The following is a 24987-nucleotide window of genomic DNA, read 5'->3' as shown; positions in this document are numbered from 1 at the left end:
TATGGTTTGTATTGACTTACTATTGATTTATTATTATTATTATTATTATTATTATTGACTTATTGTTGGGTTTTTCTAAATAATTTAAATTACAGAGGTCTAAAACTCCTAAATGTTTACAAATATTTTTTTTTAATTCTTTGTAATAATTTCTTTATTTGTAAGAAGTCCTGCAACAATGCATTTTCATTAAAGTTTGAGCTTTTAAGGCTGACTGTTTCTCTTCTTTAACAACAACAAATTATGTATCTATATATATATTATATATATGAAGATAATACATTTACATATATGTATAAATATATATAAATTGTAAAAACATATATAGTATATAAAAGCTACTTAGACACCACTAAAAGCAATAGAAATCATTGTCATGTGGGCGTCGTCGACCTCACCAAGATGGCGTCACGCTCCGCCACCGTCGGCCAGGCTTCTAAACCGGGCGTGTCTCCTCTAGTGATATAACTCATTGGTTTTAATAACAAAAAGCGCTGCAGGGCAGGAATGACAAAACAAAAACTCACTGTGGCGTGGCGTGGCAGGAAACATGGAACATGGCATGAAGGGACGACGAGGCATGAAGACGTTAGAGACGTTAATGGACCAGCACAAGAGGAAGGCAGAGACAATACTTATATACAGACAGGGCAGACAAGACACAGGTGAACATGATCAGGACAGATAGGGACCAGGAAGTAAAACTCAAGACATGACAAGACAGGAACTCTTTCAAAATAAAACAGGAAACAGAACCAAACAAGACAGAACAAGAACTAAAGCAAAACCCAAGACAAAACAAACTCAAACCATGACACAACCTTTCATTTCCTTATTACCTGGCTCCCTTTCCCTTCACATTTACCAAGTCACAAAAAGGAAAATAGTGCTGTCACTGATGAGAGGAAAAATATACAGCTGTTAGTTTGACAAATGTGTCAGAGTCATTTATAATTTGTGGGCTCAGCAACTTGTTTGGAGCAGAATCTGGGGGGAAAAACACTTGAAGTCGTAAAATGCAATGCTAGGAGGAAAAATAAATACTTGTGCTTTTAACAACAGCACTTAAGTGCTATTGTTGACATTTTATGACTTACCAAACATCTTCAACCATTTACACAATTACCATGGATTCTGAAGCTGAGAAAAGCACTGTTGCGCTGATATGCAGTTACTGTCATGATCAGGCAAGCCGGTGAGGACCCAGATGCAGGAAGAACCACAAGCTGAGGTAGTACAGAGTCTCAAGGATATATTAACAAACAGCACACACGGAGGAAAAGCATGAAGCCAAAACCAAAGAATAAAGTGCAGAATTGTTGCACACTCTTGAATGATGATAATTCAGGCGTGCATAAGTTTGTAGAACTTTCTTTAATTCGTCTTTCTTTTACAATCTTTGCTCGGACCTCACGACTCTCGCCATCACACACGTGGTTCTCTCGTCACTCTCTCTCTCACCCCCCAGCGCTCACACCCAAAAAGCATCTCAGGACCTCATTTCAGGACCCTTTAGCTGTCCAAAACTGCCTGAATCTTAAAATCTGTGAGCTTTACATTCTTAAATGACATCAGATCACATGTGGTCATCTGTGGTCCCCCACACTCTCCCCTCCAAAAAAAAAATGTCGTCCCGACATCGAGGAATCTTAAGCAGTCCAATCTTTAGATAGTCCAAGGTATTTTCTGGGAGTCAATCTTACAAGACACGGTGCACAGTCACACTCATGAACATGGCATGCATCTCCCTCTTCACACCACGTTCCAAATAGTAGACATCACTGGCCAGGCGAAATCTGAAATAATACTCTGCTTCTTTTGCAGGCGATGTGTCTCAGATTGAAAGGTGTTAACCTACATTTACCTTTTCACTAATTACTCAGACCCACATATATCACTATAAGCTTTACATTCCACCATAGTACTATCACATGTGATTATGGTCTCAGCTCTGCAGATCCACTCTAATCGGAAATAAAAATAATAAACTCTGCTTCAACTGTATTGTGTTTAACAGAACAAGACACAATGAACAATGTTTTTCCTTTTAACAAACAAAATATTACTATGGTCTAGTCACAAAACTTGGTTGACCTAATCTATCATATGTGAGTGTCTTAGGTGGATGTCTGTTTCTGAAAGGATATAGCTTTGCAGGAGATGACTGCTCCTCCGGGTGCTCCTCGTCTTCTTCATCACATGATACTACTGCTTCAGCTCCCCTCTCATCTGCTTCATCTGAGGTTGCTGCCGCCTCAGCTTCATTGTCATCAGCTTCATCAGAAAATGACTCCTGCTCAGCCACTGCTTCCATCGCTGTTTTGCATAGTTCTTGCTCTTTATCAGCTGATTCTGGTTGTATCTCCTCGTCAACAAGTCTGGGTTGATGTTCACCCTGTTCAGCTGGCTCCGTTCGGGTTCTCATCTTCTGAATCACTGTGAGAATCTCCATTTTTTTCAGCTTTCTTTCGTCTCTTGTCTTTGTTTCGCTTTCTATTTTCTGTCTGCACTGTCTTATCAGGTTCTTTCTCAAGTGGTAGGAAGTCGCATGGCAATAACAAATTCCTATGCAGAACTCTTATCTTTCCTGAACCTTTTTCAGGATGCACAGCATAGAAAGGGCTATCTTTGTGTTTTCTTTCTGTGACCACATAGACATCTTCTTCCCAGTAAGACCTAAGCTTTCCAGGCCCACCTCTGTCTCTGAAGTTACGTACCAGCACTCTACATCCTGGCTGCAGTTCTGCCCCATGACACTTTTTGTCATACATTACTTTAGCTCTGTTTTGTTCTTTCTGCATTGTCTCTGTTGCCAACTTGTAGGCCTCCTGCATCCGCTTTCTCCATTTTCGTGCATATTCACTGTGAGAAGTGCTCTGATCCCCAGGAGTCAAACCAAACATGATGTCTATAGGTAATCTGGGACTTCTGCCAAATAAGAGGTAGTACGGCGCATATCCTGTCACTTCACTTCGCGTACAATTATAGGCATGAACGACTTTGGCTAATGAGCTCTTCCAGTCCGACTTGGCTTGTTCTGTTAAGTTTCGCAACATAGACAGGAGCGTCCTGTTAAATCTCTCCGCTTGACCATTTCCTGCAGCATGATATGGTGTTGTGCGAGAACCTTGGATTCCACTGTACTTTTCAAGCTCAGAGAACAGTCTATTGTCAAACTCCTTGCCTTGATCATGGTGCAATTTCGTTGGAAATCCAAACTTGAGAGCAAAATCCCCAAAGATCTTTTCAGCAGCTGTTTTTGCTGATTTATTTGTGCATGCATACGCCTGGGCGAAACGGGTAAAATGATCAATGACCACCAAGATGTACTCGTAGCCTCCTTTGCAACTCTCTAAGTGCATATAGTCAATCGAAACCATCTCAAACGGGTATGTAGTGACTATGTTAACAAGTGGAGCTCTTGTTGGCTTGTTTGGTCGTTTCCTCTTTAGACAGCTACAGACCTTTGTCACATAGTGATCTGTGTCCCTCTTCATAAAAGGCCAATAGAACCTGTCACGAATTAATCCAAGTGTTCTTTCCACCCCCAAGTGCCCCATTTCTTCATGTAATTCCTTAAAGACTACTTGATGGAATACCTTAGGTAGCACGAGTTGAACTTTAGTGGCTGACTTTCTGTACAGAATGCCGTCTTCATCAACAAACAACTTTTTCATTTCTCTTGTCAACACAGAGATGTCATCCCGCCAGTTTCTCTTATTAAAACGAGGCCACTGTCCTTTCACAACATAGTCTTTCACTTTGCCAATCACTGGGTCTTCCTCTTGTGCTTTTTTTATAGTTTGCAGCGGAATTTCGGCCACTGATCTCAATGTTTTCTCATTCTCTCTATCACTACATGCTTTTGTGATTGTTGCTGAACACAACCATGGCTCCCACTCTTGCGATTTCAATTCCACTGCCTGTGTAATTGACGTAAATGTTTCTGGGTCCATTTCTTGTGAGCAGGTGAGCATGTACTTTTCCATGTCAAGTGGCATCCTTGAGAGGCCATCTGCATCGCCATTAACTTTTCCGGGCCAATATTTTATCGAAAAGTTGAAATCAGCTAACTCTGCGATCCATCTGTGCGTGGTAGCATTTAGCTTTGCTGTGGTTAACACATAAGTTAAGGGATTGTTATCCGTATAAACAACAAATGATGGTGCACAGTACAGATACTCCCTAAACCTGTCGCAAATTGCCCATTTCATTGCTAGAAACTCTAGCTTTCCAGAGTGCAGGTAGTAATTTTTCTCTGGAGCAGTTAGCGTTCTTGAGCCGTAACCGATGACAACCAGTTTTCCCTGCTGCCTTTGGTACAATACTGCACCAAGACCTTCCTGAGAGGCGTCGCAGTGCAATATAAATGGGCTCTCAAAATCAGGGTATCCTAGTAAAGGGGGACAAACCAGGTATTCGAGTAGTTCACACAGGACATCTTGATGTTGTTTGGACCAATTAATTGGTGTGCTCGATAGTAACTGATCAGCTTTGTTCCGTTTCCCCTTTTTCTGGTTTGGGATCGCTCGTTTAACCTCACTGGATGTTTTCTTGTCAACGGTCATCAAATCATAGAGTGGCTTTGCAATACGTGAAAAGTTTGGAATGTAAGGGCGATAGTATGACAAAAAGCCCAGCATTTTTCTAAGGTCACCCACTGTCTTTGGTTCACGACCTTTGAGAGCTAGCACAGGTGCAACTTCAGCTGGATCCATGCAGTAGCCATCTTTGGTTACGATCTTTCCCAGTAACTTCACTCGATCTCTAAATATTTCACATTTGGTCGGCTTTAGCTTAACACCGTGTGCCTGATATCGACGCAGCACCTCTCTCACCTCATTCAGATGATCTTCAAATGATTTACTATGAACTAGATTATCATCGAGGTATGGTTGGCATGATTCATCCCTAAGTCCCAAAAGACACTCTTCCATACTGCGCTGGAACTCTGCTGGTGCTGAGGATAGACCGAAGGGGATCCTAACCCACTCATATAGTCCCCAAGGTGTAATAAAGGCTGTGAGTGGTCTACTATTCTCCTCTAGGAAGCCCTGATGGTATACCTTTCCTTGATCCAAAACTGAGAACCATGCACTTCCACTCAAGTTGTTTAGAATATCCTGCACTCGAGGAATGGGATGACGGTCTGGTATCAGCTTCTGGTTCAGCTCACGATAGTCCACACACAGGCGCAAGCCTCCATCCTTTTTACGAACACAGACAATGGGGGATGAATAAGGAGATCTAGATTTCTGGATCCATCCTCTATTCCAGGGGTCGGGAACCTTTTTGGCCAAGAGAGCCATAAACGCCACATATTTTGAAATGTAATTTCGAAAGAGCCATACAATAATGTAGTGTCCCTTCCCCACACTGAGGCACGGAGACTTAACCTCTTTTAAAGTTCTTTATTCCAATTACTGCAGACCGCAACAAAGGCCGTTCAATTAATTCAGCAACTCCTGAATCTCTCCCGCCGAGACGAGAGCGCGTCTCCCAACTTTATATTCCCCTACTCCCGCTCCAGCCCTCCCATTTCCCTTATTCGGCCCATAGCTGAACCCCATTGGTCCAAACTACCTAACAACAGGCTGAGCGACAGAACTGAGGGCCAATCAGATCTCTGCTTGACGCGTTCAATGAACTCCAGAACTTTTAACGCGGCCCAACAGCCATCCAACTTAGTCCGCGACAATTTGTTTAAAACTAAATATACAAATGAATGTGTGCATTTGATTTAATTTCAACATTTTTAAAGTACAATAAGTCTGTGGATTCTTTTTAATAACATTGTTATTCTGTTGCTAATAAATGATGAGTATTTCTCGTGGTAGTTTTGCTGATGGTCTAGTCTGGTTGATACGTGGTGAGTTTCTGCTTCGTGCAGGCGTTGAGCCTTTAAACGTGATCGTAGGTCTGAATGTTCTGTAGATGTGAGAAAGACTGCTCACATGCAGACGGGGAGCCAAACATATACTCACACGCTGCAGTGAGTGACAGGCAGCGGGTTTTACGTTTTTACAATCCCTGCGCGATTCACCTGCTGTCCCCACAACCCCTCACCCCCACCCTCTGCTTTCTCCCTCACACATCCCGTCCCCGCATCTGCGCGCTCTTTCTCAGAGACGGGAGCGCGCAGTTTTAGGCACGGCAATTCACAGGTTTCCAGCTGGTACAAACTCTGTGAAATAATAGATAATAGTAACTGATAGCGCTGGCTCAGATTTCTCTCTCTAAGCACTGCTACTACTGCGCGCCTCTGGCATCGCATCGCGCCCGAGAAGGACTGGTCTAATGAAAAAAAAACTATAATTAAAGATTTGTCTGCGAGCCACATGTGACCATCAAAAGAGCCATATATGGCTCGCGAGCCATAGGTTCCCGACCCTTGCTCTATTCAATAGGTCCTCCAAATACTCTTTCACCTCTTTCAGCAGTGGCTTCGATATTGAAGTGTATGTACGCTTCACTGGTGTTGTATCCTTCAGCCTGATCTTTAGCTGCAAGGAGAGTATACATCCTACATCACTGTCATCTTTGGAGAATGCATTACACTCTTCTCGAAGCATTTGTTTCACTTTTTCTTGCTGGTCTGAGCTCAAGTGGTCGATAGTAACTGGAGGATCCCACAACTCCCTTTTATCTAGTTCGGGCTGTCTTTGCTCACATGTGACACTTTCAAGGATGTCAGTATCACCATCTTTCACCTTGCTAGTAGCTCCTACGGTCTGTTCACTTGAGCTGACTGGTCTTACCGCTACTGGATAAACTGCTTTCACTTGCTGCAGTCGTCCCAACACTGTGCGAGGCACGATTGTAATATCACGACTACTGTTGTTTGCTACCGGGATTGTCACTTTCGAATGATTTCCTCTTTGCAAAACAACAACTGTCTCGTTTATGCTCAGACCCTCAGGCCAATTACAAGTGCTTTCAGGTTCAAAAAGCACATCCTGTTTTGAGGAAAGTGGACCTGTTCTGACAAAACACCTGATCTCTCTGGTCTGACCTGGAGGAACAGTAGCTTTTAAACCTCCGACCTTGACCACGCCCTCCCTGTCGATTTGATCACTATGTTTCACAATCTGAATCAGCATTCTGGCCTGTTTGCAGGTGATAGAGAATGCTTCCCCAACTGCCCTGCTTTTCACCTCCGGTTGTTGCTCCATTCCATTCTTAATCAGTAGCTCAATCACATTGTAGCCTATGATTGGGGGTTCAGCAATTCCAGGCTCGCTAGACACCAGAACTGGCACAAGTAACTCTAATTGTGGTTGGGTCTCCGCTCTAAGCCTGAACTTTAATTCCACCCAGCCTGCAAATGGTATAGGTGTCTGGTTTGCTCTGACCCAGGCGTACGCACAAAAATGGGTGAAATGAGAAACGGCGACACCGTCGGCAGATGGAAGAAACACGTGAAAGTGAAAATGACAATACTGCCTCTCATAAATTACATGACGACTTCACAAAGCAAGTCTTACAATTAACAGCCTACACAAACACCCGTTTGATCGATCAGCAGTGAAACAAACAAAAAAAATCAAACGAAAATTACAACATAAATTCAAATGAACACTTATTTGCGAAAAGAAAAGTGGGTAACACTTTATATTAAGATTCCTTAACAAGCTTTGTTAACACATTAACAAGCATTATAAATGAATTTATAAGGGTGTTAGTAAGACATTTATTAGTACAATAAGTCTAATAAGGTTTATTAAATTACTTAGTTGACACATTTACAAGCATTATTATTAGGATGTTTTTAAGATGCTAATGATGCATTTACTGATATTATAGGTGCTAAACAAATGTGTCAGTGTTAATAAGCTTAATAAGATTTATTAACAACCTTTGTTAACAAATTAAGAAGTATTATTATTGTTTGGGGTTCTAGTAAGATATTTATTAGCATCATAGACGCCCGACACAAGCCTAAGTGTTCATAAGCTTAATAAGTTTTATTAACTAACTTAACAAATTAATAGTCTTTATTAATGTGTCATATGCTAGTAAGATATTTATTAGCATTATAGATGTCTTGCAAATACCTGAAAGTGTTAATAAGATTTTAGATGTTAATAAATCTAAAAAAAGGATGTGCGTGCGCACGTTTTTTTAAATCCGAATATTTCTGTGCGTACGCACGTCCTATGTTTCATCCGTACGCCACTTCTGACGCAAATCCTATGCAAAGTTTTATAAATGAGGCCCCAGATGTGGAAGCAAACTGCTCTTGGTGGGGGGAGAGAGGTGGCTGATATCCAGGAAGGGGGAAAAAACCTTTCAAGTTGGAATGGAGGTACTCTGCATACGGCAGTTGTACAGACCATGTGCTGGGAGCACATGGCTCGCAGAGTGGTCTTCAAATCCTGATTATAGTGCTCTACCTGGTCATGTCTGAGGTTGAAACCCTGAACTCAAACTGACCATGATCCCAAGGAGTTTGAAGAACTCCTTCCAGAAAGCTGCCACAAACTGGGGTCCCCAATCCAAGGTGATGTTTTATAGGAAGTCCATGTAGGTGAAACACATGTTGAGATAACTGCAGCTAATTCTCTGGGAGATGGAAGCTTGGGCAAGGGGAAAGCATGAACCAACTTGTAGAATCTGTCTACAGTCACCAAACTGACGGTTTTAACCCTGAATCTGGTGAGTCAGTTTAAAAGTCCATGGCTATGAGGGACCTAGGTCTGGAAGTTATAGGTAGAGGCTGTATGAGTTCAGCTGTAAGGGTTCGATGCACCCATACTGGGCATGAGGTCATAAAAGCTGTTACATCTAAGGACATAGTTGGGAACGAAAAACGCTGAGCCGCAAGGAAAGCAGTCCAACTAATTCCAGGGTAGCACGCCAAGCGAGAAGAGTTTCCCCACTTTAACACCTGGATAATGAGATTAGGAGGGACAACAGACATCCAGACGGACAACCAGCAGGACTAGCAGAGGAGTCAGGCATTGAGGCTTTGACCTTAGGCTCCTAGGTCCAATGAGTGGTACCATCCTGTGAGGCACCATCCTGTGGGGCACGATTGTTGACTCTCCCCGAAATCCTCAACCTCCTCTTCTTTCTGGTGCTTATGAGACAGATCATCTGGCTGACTCTCTCAAAAGCATGAAGTTGTCGTTATTGGTGTTCTCCCCTTTATTTTCTGCAGTGAACTTGCACTCGTAAAACATGCAGGCGGGGGGGGGGGGGGGGGCTGATTTCTGTTAGAGCAACTGAAAAATGTTCCAACTTTCTATTATTTTTTCTCTCCATTGTCATTAGTTATTGGCAATCCTGTTGTTCCTTACTGTTGGAGTTGTTGCTATTGCTCCTTAGTAGTACTTACTGTTTCCCAGGCAGCTGCTTTATTTCACATTACTTGTCACCACAGAATTAAAACGATGGGATGTGTCTTTTTTAATAATCCTTTCAGATGACTGTACTAGATTTTTACTCCTCTGAATCACCGACAGCCAGCCTCTTGTCTGTAGGCTCTGTCAGCCTTTGTACACATGGATTTCATTCCTCACAAGTTTTGAATCCCAGGACTACTTCCTTTTGAGGAACATGGCCAGATTACAATTCTTTGCAGTGGATCCAGGTCTCCAGTCTGCTTAACAAAAACCTCAAATCTGGTGTTTACAAAGCTGAAAGTAAGTTCCCAGTTTGGAATAGAAGTCCTAATTAATTGGGTTAGGTTCACACCTACAGAAAAAGATGAGGGTAATTCATGGTGACACTCGGTAATATTTAAGTGATCTGTGTTGTTCCCCAGCATGTTGGCAGCAAATTGAGATGAAGTGATGAGAAAAGAAGCACAGGTTTTGCTTTGAAGGATAGAACGCCACTGAGTGACAGATGAAAAGCAGCAGACGGAAGGATGCATTTGCTCATGGGTCTCAGCTTCCAGCTGGGGTTGAGCTCCAAGTCTGCATAGAAGAACGAGGGAGGAAGGTGTTGTGGATGTGACCATGCATTTCTGTGTGTGTGACAGGCAGCTCAGCTGGTGCCCCCTGTTGTTAGTTGTGTGGTACCTAGTAAGAAAGTAAGTATGTAAATTTTATTTATATAGCACCTTTCACAGACAGAAGTCACAAGGTGCTTCACAGGTTAAAATATTTATAGTACAGACCAAAAGTTTGGAAACAACTTCCTATTCATTTGAATGAAAAGGTGCGTCCCAACTTTTGGTCTGTACTGTATCTGTAAAAAACATAAAAGGCAAAAGCATATACCACGTAAAAAAATCATCCCAAGCCCAAATAAAAATAGTTTTAAGTTAAAATGCTTTGCAAAATTAAAAAGTTTTTAGTTGACTTTTAAAAGAATTTATACGTAGATTCCAGGGAACGTAGGGACAACGGAAGCTCATTCCGGTGTTAAGGAGTAACAGCTTGGAAGGATTTGTCTCCTCTTGTCTGGAACCGTGTGCGAGGGACCATCAACAACATCTCTAGGGGGCGATCAAATCACAAACGTATGGAGGAGCTTGACCATGGAGTGCCCTAAAAGTCAGCAATTTGATTTTTTATTGAAAGGGGTAAGCAACCAGGACCCAATAAAGAGCTTTAAGGATAGGGGAGATGTGATCTCTTCTCTTAGTGCGGGTCAAGATCCTCACAGCAGAGTTCTGGATCATCTGCAGGCGAGACAGCTCCTTCTTATTCAGACAGGAAAACAGACTGTTACAATAGTCTAGACGTGTAGAAACAAAGGCATGAATAAGAAGTTCAAGATCTCCAAATGACACAATTTTCCTGAGCTTAGAAATGTTCCTTAACTGGAAGAAACAGTTCTTGGTCCGCTGTTTGGAGTGCTGCTCCAGCGACATATCTTTGTCAAAAATGACACCCAAGTTTTTAAGACTAGGTTTGACAGCCTGGCCAAGAGAACAGAAATGCTGCTTTATCCCTGGTATAGCATCAGGGGCAATAACTAGCGTTTCTCTAAGTTCAGCTGCGGAGAGTTTTTACAGAGCCATTGTTTTATCTGCATCAGGCAGTTCATCAGAGAATCCAGCTTCTGTGTCTCAGAGGGCTTAAAAGGGCAATATAGCTGGATATCATCAGCAAAGAAGTGCTAGGAGAAATCGCTGAACTCCTGGATGACCTTTTCAAGGGAGAACGTGTATCGTAAAAAACAGAACAGGGCCCAGAACAGAGCCCTGAGGAACCCCACACAGTAAGTCTGCTGACTGAGACATTATGTGGTTAGCTGAAATTCTGACCAGATAGGTAAGAGGAAAATCTGTGGAGAACTGACGCTGACAAACCAATCAGGTCCCTCAATCTTTCCAATAAGATCTGGTGGTCAACCGTGTCAAAGGTTGATAAAAGATCGAGTAAAACTAGGACAGTGTATTTGCCAGAATCAGCAGACATCAAAATGTCACTGGACACTTTCAGCAGGGCTGTTTCTGTGGCGTGATGTTTACGGAAAAACCTGGCTGAAAGTGTCATAGATGCTCCTTTTATTTAAGAACTCTGATAATTGTTCACAGACCACCTTACCACCGATTACCTCCAGAATTTTTGAAAGAAATGGAAGATTGGAGATAGGTCTATAATTCTAGAAGACTAAGGGGTCCAAATTAGACTTTTTCAGCAAAGGCTCCACTATGGCTTGTTTAAATGAGTTTGGGAACACACCAATGGAAGCGAAAGGTTTACCATTTCAGTGACACTTTGGGCCAATAACATCAAACACCTTTAGGAAGAGTTTGGAAAGAATACACTGTGGTCCAGCACAGGCCACCCGCAGCTCTGCGCATGTGTCGTGAATGTAATCTTCCCTCCGCAAGTTCGCATCTATTTTGTTTAGGTATCCCTGATATGGAGCAGCAAGAAGTCAAGCATAAACTTAAGACAGGGGAACTGAAAAGGCAAACACGCACCGCGGCTGCAGAATTTCTCCCCGTAATGAAGCGAGTGCGCATCAAGATCTCTCTTTCACTCTCTTTGTCTGGCCTCTTATTCTGTGTTCCAGCGTTATTTCGTTGTGCAAATGCATTTATCATGTAGGGAAGGGTCGAGGATCCCGCTGACCGACGGCTGGGATCCTTGGCCTCTCTTTTCTCCGCGGAGCTCGGCGTGTTTTAATACAAAATGATCGAGAGACTTGCTGTCGCATTTGAACGTTTATCAGAAGAGTTATTGAAGCAGGAAGTCCGAATCTGTGAGGATCTTTCTAACTTTACCAAGTCCTCTAAGTGCTTTCTTGTGGCCACTCTAAGGCACACCTGTGCAATAATCATGCTGTCTAATCAGCATCTTGATATGGCACACCTGTGAGGTGGGATGGTGCCTTGGCAAAGGAGAAGTGCTCACTATCACAGATTTAGACAGATTTGTCAACAATTCCAAGATGGCGCCGTGAACGGACGCCTGTTGCCATAGCTCCTGTAATCGCTCTTTTACTCAAGTCTGTAATCATCGTCTTCTTTACGTTTTTCCCTTTTTTTGTTGTTCTTCAATTATTTCTGTCATTTTTGTGCTTTTTATTTACTTTTTTCTCTCGCTTGATATTCTCGCATCGGAGGGAATAACACTGGAAAGCATGGCCATCGTTTACACGCGTGACCAGCTGCTGGCTCTGAAGGAGCCTAGCCTGTATCATGGAGCTCGGTATGAGATTCCGAAGGAGATACGCAGGAGACGTCGGGGTCGCAGAGCCTACTGAGCTTCACTGAGACGTGGCTGCACTCCCACATCCCGGACAGCAACTTCGCAGTTCCCGGTTTTACGACTGTGAGAGCGGACAGAGATGCAGCCGCCTGCGGTAAGAAGAGGGGAGGCGGGATTGCTCTCTACGTGAGTGAGCGGTGGTGTAACCCCGGACACGTTTGCGTGAAGGAGCGACTCTGAACGCCGCATGTGGAGCTGCTGGCGGTGGGAGTCCGGCCTTATTATCTGCCGAGGGAGTTCACATCGGTTGTGGTGGTGAATGTTTATGTTCCTCCATCTGCCGATGCTGAGGCCGCCGCTGACGTCATCACTACCACCGTTTCCCGCCTGCAGACACAGAAGCCTAACTCCTTCTGCATCATCACTGGAGATTTCAACCACATCACCATGGACAGAGCCCTTGGGGACTTCACTCAGTATGTGAACTGTTCTACCCGGGAAAAGCTAAATTCACCCACTTCTCATTCGGATCAATCTCTGCCTCACACAAAGCGAAGAGCCAGTCAAGGACTTTGCCGGCAGTACAAACAACCTGCTGGCGCCCAAAAGTATTTTATCTAATCAGACTCCCCGAAGGAGCTATGGACAACTGTCCTTGGCTCCACCAAAACAAAGCCGCTTCTACAGAGTGGACTACAGCAGCTGTTCTTGAGGGTTGATAACTGCAACTCACCCCCTCCCTGCTTGTCCTCGGCTTCCCAACCCCCTCCCTACCTCCTCTGTGAGCTGCCCGGAAGATGTGCCTGGCTCACGGAGCTGCACCTGATGGACAGACTCATGGGGGGCCCCCCACTCCCGTCCACCACCGTTTGCCCCCTGAGCCTCATGTACTATGTCTTTGTCTGAATATGTGCTATTTGTGTTTAAACGGTGTAGTTTTTTTCTTGTATCAACACATTGTACGCAGTGTAGGGATACGACTTTTTTTTGTCACCAAACCCAACCCCCGGCCCCCTTCGTGGTCCATCTGCATGCTATACAAAGGTGCGCCGGCGCAGGTCATCTAAGGCGCTCGGCTGCATTGACCTCAGTAACCTCTCGAGATGTGTGTGTGTATCCTGTGTTGCTGTTTGTCTGACCTTCTTCATCGAGATGTACTGGAACTGAGTTTCTCCTTGTTGGGATTAATAAAGTTTTCATTCATTATTGCCCTGCGGGAACGTGTCCACAAAAAGGCTGTGAGGAGGTGGACCCCAGAAACGGAGCAGGCCCTGCAGGACTGTCTTGGGTCCACAGACTGGGACGCTCTATGCACGCCTCATGGGGAGGACATTGACAGCATGACGGACTGCATTACTGAATATATTAAATTCTGTGAGGAGTCCGTTGCGCCTACTCGAACTGTTCGATGCTTCCCCAACAACAAACCCTGGATCTGACCTGAAGAACCTCTTGAACAGAAAGAAGAGAGCCTTCAGGTCTGGAGACCGGGAGGACCTGAAGAGGGTGCAGCACCAACTACGGGATCAGCTGAGGAACGGGAGGGATTCCTACAGGAGGAAGCTGGAATCCAAACTCCAGCAGGATAACATGAGAGCGGTGAGGTCTGGAATGAAGAAGATCACAGGATGTGGGGGGAGAAGCAGACCCATCACAGGCAGCAAAGAGAGAGCTGACGAGCTTAACACCTTTTTCAATAGGTTTAGCTCTCTGAATGCCTCAGCCCCCCCCCTCCACCACACCACCACCCCGCTCCTGCTGCCTCTCAGCTTTCTGACCTCCCCCCTATGAACCCCCCACACCTCCTCACCTTTCTCCCCCCTCTAATACACCACACCTACTGGGCCCACAGTCCATCACCCCTCCCCCCAGTCCAACCACCACCCCCCTCCCTCCCTGTTAAGGCCCGTACACACCGGGACGAATATTCGCCAGGCGTTATTCGCCAGCGTTTTTAGCCACGTCTTTTGTGTTCACACCCAGGCGATTTTCGCTGACGATGAGCCGAGCGAACATGCAATTTCATTCCCTGACATTAGATGGCGCTTAATGTAAACAGAAATACTCCTGTACACAAGGTGGCGCTGCGCAACTTTACGATTCTTAAAGTCGCTTTTCACTCAGAAGAAGAGAGCAAGTATTTACGCCCTTGTCAGAATCATACAAAGAAAACATGAATATTTCAAGCATCAGTAGCTCCAACTGGTACTTGGTAAGGGGATATTTAAGAATGTCCGTCATTATTTCTTCGCGGCAGTGTAGACGCTACTTGGCGTCTATCTTCTTCGCTGGTATGTGTGCTCAGCAAGGCAGTTTTGTGTTTGAGCGCCCCCAAGTTGTGTTTTACTGTAACTTCAGAAGCTCCAGACACGTGTGCAAAACCGCCATTCTCATTGGTCGAATAGATTTCGACGCGACGCTTCAAAAAAAAAAAAAGAACCCGAGGCGTTTTTTTTTTTTGACGCTTTGGCGCGTGGCGTTTTTTCGCGTCGGTGTGCACACTCACATTGGTGCCCTTTGTTTAGTCACGAGGCGTTAAACGTCGGCGAAAATCGCCGGCGAAATTCGTCCCGGTGTGAACAGGCCTTTAGACTGTAACAGCCTGCCAGGTGAAGAAACAGCTGGAGAAACTTAACCAGCACAAAGCAGCCGGCCCGGATGGCGTCAGCCCTTGTACCCTGAGGACCTGTGCCCACCAGCTGTCTGCGATTCTCCAGCATCTCTTCAACCTGAGCCTCAGACTGGAGAGGGTGCCGCTCCTCTGGAAGACCTCCTGCCTGGTCCCTGTACCCAAGAAGACCTCTCCATCTTACACCGGGGATTTCCGTCCAGTTGCCCTCACTTCTCATGTGATGAAGGTGCTGGAGAGGCTGGTGTTGGCTCAAGTGAGACCATTGGTGAGCTCTTCTCTGGACCCCCTGCAGTTTGCCTACCGGCCGCGCCTGGGGGTGGATGATGCTGTCATCCATCTGCTGCAGCGAACTCACTCACACCTGGATGGTGGTGGAGGCATGGTGAGAATCACCTTCTTTGACTTCTCCAGTGCCTTTAACACCATCCGGCCTTCTTTGCTGGGTGATAAGCTGAGGCTGATGGGTGCCGGTGCGTCCACCGTCTCCTGGATCACTGACTACCTGACAGACAGGCCACAGTTTGTCCGACTGGGCGGCGTCCTGTCTGACGTGGTGCTGAGTGGTGTAGGAGCCCCACAGGGCACTGTGCTCTCTCCATTTCTGTTCACCTTATACACCTCAGATTTTCAGCACAACTCAGAGTCATGTCACCTACAGAAATTCTCTGATGACTCTGTGGTTGTGGGGTGTATAAGCGGTGGACGGGAGGAAGAGTACAGGAGGCTGGTGGACGGATTTGTGGAGTGGGCTGGAGAGAATCACCTGCTGCTCAATGTGGACAAGACCAGGGAGATGGTGATCGACTTCCGGAGGAAAAGGACAGTCTTACAACCTCTCTGCATCCTGGGCAAGGATGTGGAAGTGGTGGAGGATTATAAATACCTGGGTGGGACTATCGACAGCAGACTGAGCTGGAGGAGCCACAGCACTGCTGTGTACAAGAAGGCCTGCAGCAGACTCTACTTCCTAAGGAAGCTGAGGTCTTTCAATGTGTGCAGCAAGATGCTGGGGATCTTCTACCAGTCTGTGGTAGCCAGAACGTTATTCTCATCTGTGGTCTGCTGGGGAAGCAGTATCGCAGTCAGTGACACCAACAGACTGAACAAGCTGATCAGGAAGGCGGGTTCTGTCATTGGCTGCAAACAGGACACATTTGAAACAGTGATGGAGAGGAGGTCACTGAACAGACTTCTTTCAATCATGGACAACCCAGACCATCCTCTCCACCATGTTCTGGACAAACAGCGGAGCTCCTGCTCTAGGAGGCTAAGACAGCTCCGCTCCAAAACTGCCCGGTACCAAAAATCATTCATACCCAATGCAATAACCCTGTACAACAACACACAATGTAAAAGATAACCTTTGCACATTTTTACTATCTATTTATTTCGTTTTTTTCTATTTTGCACATTTCTTTTGCACATCTTTTTACCTGCACTGTTCTGTAAATAGCTTTTTAAATTATACTACTACTTTGATGTTTGCATTTATGCCACATTTTCTTTGTTCTTGTTTGTTATTTCATTCTAAGTCTTTTTTGCCCTCTGCTGTCAGTTGCTATGGTGACAAACAAATTTCCCACGTGTGGGATCAATAAAATATTTCTGATTCTGATATTTCAGAGAACTGGTTATTTTGTGTATGTGGAAAATGTTTCACATCTTTGAGTTCATGCCATAAAAAATGGAAGCAATGACAAAAGTGCTGCGTTTATATTTTTGGTCAGTATATATAGAATATACTTTTTTACTGAACAGAATAGCAAGTCACTGTGTGTATTATTATGAGCTTTTGGAAGCAGTAAAATAGTTCATGGCAGAAAAGAACAAAACTTCCTGATCTGACAAAAAATGTCTCCTTTATTAAAAAGTTGAAGCTTTTCAAAGTGCACATTCAAAACGGCCATCATTCCACTTACCTTCTTTGTGGAGCTCACAGCAGAAAGCAGCGATCCAAATGAATAAAGCGCATAACGTGACGCTGCTTGCGCAACTGGACGGAAACGACCGCAGATCACTTTTCTCATGGACCCTTTAATGCAGAGACTGACAGCCTGAGATGCCCGCTTGTCACTGATGAGGCAGCGAGCAAACTAGAGATGATTGAGCTGAAATCTCTTTGAAAGAAGGCCCTGTTACATTTTGGAGAACACAGAAATAGCCGTGTGTAAAAGAGCTGCTCTCAAGCTGCTGTTGATGTTCTCCTCAATATATGTCTGCCAGTCCCTGTTTATTACCTTGAAACACGTGAAATCAAGGGATTGGTCCGTTCTGACTGACACTCACGTAAAGGAACCGATCAGAGAGGCTACAACTGGTCCGGGGGTTTGCCCCGCCTTCAGCTCCTGAGACTAATGGAAAGTGGGGAATCTTAAGTGTAAAACCATGAGCCAGGGAGCTGTGAGCAGAAGTGACTTGCAAGCCGTTTGGCTGTATATGTGTGTTGAAGTTGATTGGCTCTTAAAATGGACAGGGGTGGGCACAAATAACGCAGCCAGTTTAATGACAACTTAGCACTTGTTTGCTTACTACATTTAAGAATGAACTGAGTCCTTGCAATGTCTTATTAACATATGATAAATTACTTGCTTTTGATGCAAAAGTCAGTCATTAAATTTTAAATATAAAAACCTATAAAAGCAAGATATTGTAATGAAGATAAAAATTAATTTAAGTTGCACACAACTGAAATGTAATGTATTTAATGTGTTATGGAAAATAATACGGCTTTAATTGCGTGTTTGTGTGTGTACGTTTTGGCAGGTCACTGTGTGGTGTGGCTCTTTGCCTCCCACAGTGAAAAAATTCGGCTCTTGGTGTCAAACTTGTCCGCCACCCATGCACTAGACAGTGTTGAACCTTTTTTCTTCAATGATTTGTGATTTTCACTGGTGTCCATGAATTACATTAAATCTTTCCACCTTTATCCACCTTTGTCATGGTAGGAATAAGACGTCAATGTAAGGGTAGGGTCATCTAAGATAGCACAAGGGTTAAGCTGGTCCCAGATGTGCTCTACGGGATTCAGGTCAGGAGTCAATACTGGCCATACATGGACTGCTGCTGCAAAAGTCTTCTGTAACACGCAAAGAGAAAAAAATCACAAAAAAATTACTTTTTTTTTCTTGTTTGTTCGACTTTCATCTCTGATGTTTTAAATTAAAATAACCGTTTCCAGACTACAGAAGCCTTATAGATGATGTCCAGGGAATGATTTTTTTCAAATAACTATTTTTTTAACCAGCTGTTTTGATCGAATTTGTACTGGAAACAAGCTCTAAAATTAGGTAAAATTCTAAAGAATGAGGAATAATGATTCTCAATTCTCAGGCCTCTTTTTGTTATTACATTTGATTAGCTGATAGGTCTTTAACAAACCTCATAAGAGGCAGTAATTCATTTTAATATGAATTTATTCTGATCTTGTTTAACGATCACAAAGAAACAACCTCAAAGACTAACTGGCAACAGTTTCTTTATTCTTGGCACTTGCTAATAGCTAAGAACAGTACACTGTTCTGTGAATGTGTGGGTTGCCTACAACACCAGTGCAACAATGATAACTTGTTTACTTCAGCCTACATTTGTAGCCCTGAGGAGGAGAAGAACTACTGTTAAACCGGTAAAACCTTTGGCCTCTCACTGCTCACATGATTTAAACTGCAACTTTCACTAGATTCAAGTAAGGACTAACAGCTCAGTAGGTCAGCTTGTTTAGGAGGCCTTAAGAGATTGGCATTTTCATCTTCTTCCGTTTATTCCCTTTCGGGGTCATGGGGCTGCGGGAGCCTATCCCGCCCATTTTTGGGTAAAGGCAGGGGGCACCCTGGACAGGTCGCCAGTCTGTCGCAGGGTAGAGTGTCCACATCACACACCCAGGCACTCTCACATTCACACCTAGGGACAATTTAGATTGACCAATTAACCTATGAATCATCTTTTTCGACGGTGGGAGGAAGCCGGAGTCCCCGGAGAAAACCCATGCATGCACCAGGAGAACATGCAAATTCCAAACTTAAAAAAAAAAAAATAGTTATCAAAAATTGAAGGTTACCCTTTTTGCAGCAATGACTGAGGAATGGAGGAAATGAAGACACCAGAGTTTACAGTGAAATAAAGATGCTTGCGTGTTATTGTTTTGACAAGATGCAGAGGTAGAGCTCACACAGAGTGTAAGGCTGACCCATATTGGGGCAATTGAATTTTGAAAGTGTGTTTTTCATGCACTCCAAATATGAGTGAGAAACAACCTTTTCAGAACAAAGTAGCCAGGATTTACCAGTGGATGCCAGGATGGTTAGAGGAAAGTTAAGGAGAAAAGTAAGATATATGTAAAAATGTGACTTGGTCTACTTCTTCATGTGTTTAGAATAGGAGTAGCATGACAAATTGACAATAATCTACTAATTTTATTTTTTCTCTGTTTCTCTCTTGCAGTTTGTTGCCTTTGCATCCTTATTCTTCATCCTGGTCTCTATCACCACCTTCTGCTTGGAGACTCATGAGGCATTTAATACCATCATCAACAAGACAAACATGCGGAATAACAGCTGCCAAGACTTGGTTCCACAGTATGAGATAGAAACGGACCCTGCGCTTACCTATGTGGAGGGTGTTTGTGTTTTCTGGTTTACTATTGAGTTTTTGGTACGAGTGACCTTCTGCCCAGTAAAGTTGGAGTTTGTTAAAAATGTTCTCAATATCATTGACTTTGTGGCAATTTTGCCCTTTTACCTGGAAGTAGGGCTGAGTGGCCTATCTTCAAAGGCTGCCAAGGATGTGCTGGGCTTCCTCAGAGTTGTGCGTTTCGTTCGGATATTGCGTATCTTCAAATTGACACGCCACTTTGTGGGGTTAAGGGTGCTTGGTCATACATTGCGTGCCAGCACCAATGAATTTCTGCTGCTTATCATCTTCCTTGCATTGGGAGTTTTAATTTTTGCAACCATGATATATTATGCCGAACGTATTGGCGCTAAGGCCAACGACCCTACTGCTTCCCAACATACCAAGTTTAAGAATATCCCCATTGGCTTCTGGTGGGCTGTCGTAACTATGACAACTCTTGGTTATGGAGATATGTACCCAGAGACCTGGTCAGGCATGGTAGTGGGCGCTTTATGTGCTTTAGCTGGTGTGCTGACAATAGCAATGCCTGTGCCTGTGATTGTCAATAACTTTGGCATGTACTACTCTCTGGCCATGGCCAAACAGAAGCTTCCCAAAAAAAGGAAGAAACACATCCCTCAGGTAGTGCAGGGAGGATCTCCGACCTACTCCAAAGCTGATCTAAACATGACCTGCAACAGCAGTCAAGCCGACCTGTGCCATGTCAAAGGGAGTAGAGTACTGCAACGCAACCGATCAGGTAAGACCATTCTATGGCAAATGTAAAGAATTTTATTGAGAATTCAGGAAGTTGGAACAAACAATGAAAATTAGAATTTTCTGAAACTGCCTTATTTTAGAGCAGGGGTGGGCAAACGTTTCGACTCGTGGGCCACAAAGGGGTTCTAAAATTTGATAGAACCCTTTGATAGAAGTGTTTAGGTAATACACATTATAAGAGAAAGAAATAAGAATCTGGATGAAAACATTTTGACTGAAAATAAGGTATCATTTAAAAAAGAACATTTTTGAGTTTTTATTTCAAATCTGTGACTTTTGTTCTCATTTTAGAGCCAATTGTACCAATGGCTTGACCTCATGTAAAACGCAAACTTAGAGAATTGCTGCTTTCATGTGGTGTTTGAATAATTGGAAGGATGAAAAACAACAAATCTTCCAACACCACATGGATGCTAGAGCAGTGGTCCCCAAACGTTTCTTGTGAGGTCCACATTACTTTTGTCCTCTATGATTTGTCTAATTTTAAACTTCTTTAGTCTGTCTTTTATTATGAAGCACATTGGTACCTTAAAGGAGTTGTAAAGTGCTATGTGAATCAAGATTTAATTATTTATTTATTTATTTATTTATTCATTCATTCATTCATTCATTCATTCATTCATTCATTCATTCATTCATTCATTCGTTCTCCTTTGAAGAAAACAAACAACACTATTTATGAAATAAAAAAGAACCAAATAACTCTCTTTGTGATCTTCAAAGAAAAAAAGTCAGGAAAAATAATAATAATTAATTGCAAAATTAAAACTAATAAATAGTCTATGCTCTCCCATCTTAGTCCCATTGAGACTTTGAAGCACTGCAGCTCCTTGGACATCTCATAGTTTGCGCTAAACTTCACAAATTACACTGAGGAGCTGTGCTGTGTCCAGCTCGTCTGTTTCTCATAGAGTGATAATGAAAAAAAGAGTCAAATTATTACGTCTTCTGCTGCAGCTGGACAGATATCTGCATTACCTTTTCACTAGTAGTGTTCCCCCGTTTATTTCAGGAGTTATGTTCTAAAAAGAAACTGCGAACAATGAAATCCGCGGAGTAGGATTACAGAAGTTTTATGGCAGTAAAACTCCTCACTACCCACTTGATACACTGTTCTCAGACAGACATGAACATTTTTACACTTTTCTCTCTTGTTTAAATTCTCAAAGTTTAAACCTTCATAGTAATTAAGTCCAGGAGTATAGAATGAAAACTAGAGATCTGATCGCGATCAAAGATTTATGTAGATCTGAAGAGCTGTGCGTTTCTGTACAGGTGACACGGCACTGAGGAGATTGATGTCAAGATCTCCAGCCAATCAGGACACAAAACAGGGGGCCCTGTTTGAAAAAACAAGCAGCATAATCTTTCTAACAGAGTGAGCGAAACCGCAAAAGATGAACTGCAACATACGAAGGGAACACTGTCTTCTGTTCTACTTGACAGGGATTTTTAGAGGGGTTTAAATTGGGGCACAGACTGCATAGCGATGGATTCAAATATGTTCTATGTGGGTCTCGATTGAGTGGCCAGAGGAAAACAAAAAAAAATCATGCGGCTCTGATATTGTTTAGGGGGCCGGACCAAAAATGGAGGCGGGCCGGGTTTGGCCTGCTGGTCGTAGTTTGCGCACCCCTGTTTTAGAGGAAGGTCGTAAACAATTACCCTGAAAAAATTAAATTGTCCTAACCCTAATGCACTTAGTTAAGTTGATTTTGAAATAGACGTTAGGAGTATGTACTCTTGAGATTTATGGAGGTACAGCTAAAACTCATAATAAAGTAATAATATTAAAACACACTTCACTGAAATGGACAATTTTACCACAAATACAGGGAAATAGAATATAGTTGTATAGAGCTTTTCTACCTTTCTTGAAGGCCCAAAGCCCTTTACAGTCACAGTCGCATTCACACACACTTTCACAAACTGAAACACTCTGCTGTCGAACACTGGCGCCAACCTTCCACCAGAGGCAAGGTGAAGTTCCGTGTCTTGCCCAAGGACACTTGAACATATGGCAAGGCGAGAACCTAGCCCTTCTCATGCTACGTTTTACATTTTCCCTAGCATCCCCGCCTGCTAAGTTTATGACTCAAGTTTTGGTTAACAGGCCACAATTTCTGCCTGCTCCCTTTACGGTACCTTTACCTGTGCACTGTCTGTTCATGGGACATTGATCTCTGCCAGGGGTGTCAAACTCATTTTGGTTCGGGGGCCACATTCAACCCGTATGATCACAAGTGGGCTGGACCAGTAACAAGAGCAAAAAACAGCATGAACAAATAAAACTCTTTCCATTTTTCCTGGAAAGCTCAGCACTTCACTTTAACCTTTTTTACTTTTTGACAACATCTTGGTCATTAGGGTGTCACTACTGATCATTCTTATAGCAATGTAAGAGTGGTAAGGCTCACGAGGAGCCAAACTACATCTTATTTAATCTGTTTGTACTTTTAGATCAGGTCTGTCAAACACATTTTGGTTCAGGGGCCACATTCAACCCGTCTGATCTCAAGTGGGCCGGACCAGTAACATAAAAGTAAAATAACCAATGGTCAGCTTGTTTTCTGTAGCTTTGTTTTTGTCCTTTTTTCAGTTGGAAAAAAACGCCTCAACCAACATAGTAGCCTAATCACATATCAACATTATTACACATTCATTCACAGAGCCCATTGGATCTCAAATATAATGTATTTGAATTTAAAAAAAAATTAGTTTATTTAATTTTGTACAGACTGAATAATTTACATCAGCAATCCCAATAGTAAACTCAAGAGGGGGCTACAGATTTTTTTTAACACTGCCTAAAATGCAAATGTGCAAATCAATGAAAAATTACACAAAATTGAACTTGCAAACATTTGTGAACATAAGAATTTGGAGTTAACCTCTCTTTCTCTCCTGAAACGTCACTCTGCCATCAATATCAGGATTTATATCCTGTGCAGCAACACATTGTACTGTCATTCAAGTGTGCTTAACGAAACAAAATGTCCAAGAATATTTTCCTGGTTTGCTGCCTGAATTTTGTGGCAACACCTGCCTTCTTCCTGACCTTTGATGGGGCGCCATCAGTGGCCAGACTGACATGTGACCAGTTCACTCCAACATTGTCCAGCGCATTAACTGGAGAGCTTACTATGTCATCAGCTGTTGTGTCCATCATAGGAACCAACTCAAAAAACTCTCATTAACACTTCCATTAATATGCACATTTTTGCAATATCTGCGATGTTGGTTCTTTCATCAATAGCCACCGAAAATACAATGAATGACAGGATTCCTTCATTTGTTAGGCAGAGTCTCCTCAGAGATGTTGAATTTGCAATCGTAATCCTTGACAGACTTATGTTAGCAAAACTCGACTGTTTTTTGGGGTACAAGACTTCTGCAGCCTTCAGCATGCACTTTTTCACAAGTTCACCATCTGAAAATGCCTGTGGCCTGTCCACACCCAAATTCCACAAACGTACCTGCGGACTCCAAAAATGCCCACATACAAAACACGTCAACATATAAACTATACAACTGATGTTCACACACGCCTCAGGAGAGCACCCCCCAGCCCCAGACAAACAACCCAGGAGTTCTGGGCATCCCTCGACCCCGGGCACGGGCCCCCCAAGGGAGACCCGGCCTACGCTCCAGACAACCGCCCACCGAGTCCATAGTTGGTCCAGGTGAGAGCAACACAGGGGCCAGCCACCCCTGCCCAGGTGGAAGGCGCCCCGGGCTGTGGGGTCCACAAGAAGTGTTGTTACTATGACCCGACCAGGCCCACCCATAGATGGAATAGAGAAGGCCGGCCCTAAATGTCTACGGTGTAGTTAAAACTGGCGGGCAGGGTGCTGACAGGACATCTGCTGCTTGCTGGCAGTGTAGGGGGTGCTTTTCTTTTTGACAACATTTTTGTAACTAGGATGTCACTACTGGGGGGTATTCCAGGAAGCATGTTTAAACTAGCCTGACTTTAAGCCTGAACTCTTGCTAAAATCTGAACTTGCTTACTCTGGGTATGTCGGTTCCAAAAGACCGGATATGAGTTTGCATAATTACGCTCGACTTTGTAACCCTGGATTAATGCACGTGCACGTCAAGTACATAAAGACATTCTCAATGGATTTCCGATTTAGGGAGTCACCATGGAAAAGCATGGTGAAAAAAAAAAAGCGCTACACTTCAGTTCGATGGAGTCTGGGATTTTAATGACGGCGTATGAAGATTATACGCCCATCAAAAAAGTAACACGGCTGCATCATCAAAAGAAAGAGTTTCTGCTTGTAGAAAATGAACAGACAAAGTAAACGCACAAGTTTATATCTCATTTCCATTTTCCTTGTGACGCATATA

At 43.5% G+C, this 24987-nt stretch overlaps 1 protein-coding gene across 3 annotated transcripts in view; it reads left to right on the top strand.

Moving 5' to 3' along the window:
• kcnc2 (potassium voltage-gated channel, Shaw-related subfamily, member 2) overlaps window positions 1-24987 on the top strand; it is a 74072-nt gene that overhangs the window by 23321 nt on the left and 25764 nt on the right. For all 3 annotated transcript variants that reach the window (XM_023952447.2, XM_078941901.1, XM_023952446.2), the window contains exon 2: window positions 19684-20614. In XM_023952447.2, coding sequence (XP_023808215.1) covers window positions 19684-20614 — 931 coding nt within the window. The remainder of the gene's footprint in view (window positions 1-19683; window positions 20615-24987) is intronic.

The sequence above is a fragment of the Oryzias latipes genome, chromosome 23, assembly GCF_053564925.1.
Source record: "Oryzias latipes strain Hd-rR chromosome 23, Olatipes_Hd-rR_3.1".
Taxonomy (NCBI): Eukaryota; Metazoa; Chordata; class Actinopteri; order Beloniformes; family Adrianichthyidae; genus Oryzias; species Oryzias latipes.
The sequence above is the reverse complement of the archived record's forward strand: the minus strand, read 5'-3'. Positions and strand labels throughout refer to the sequence as shown.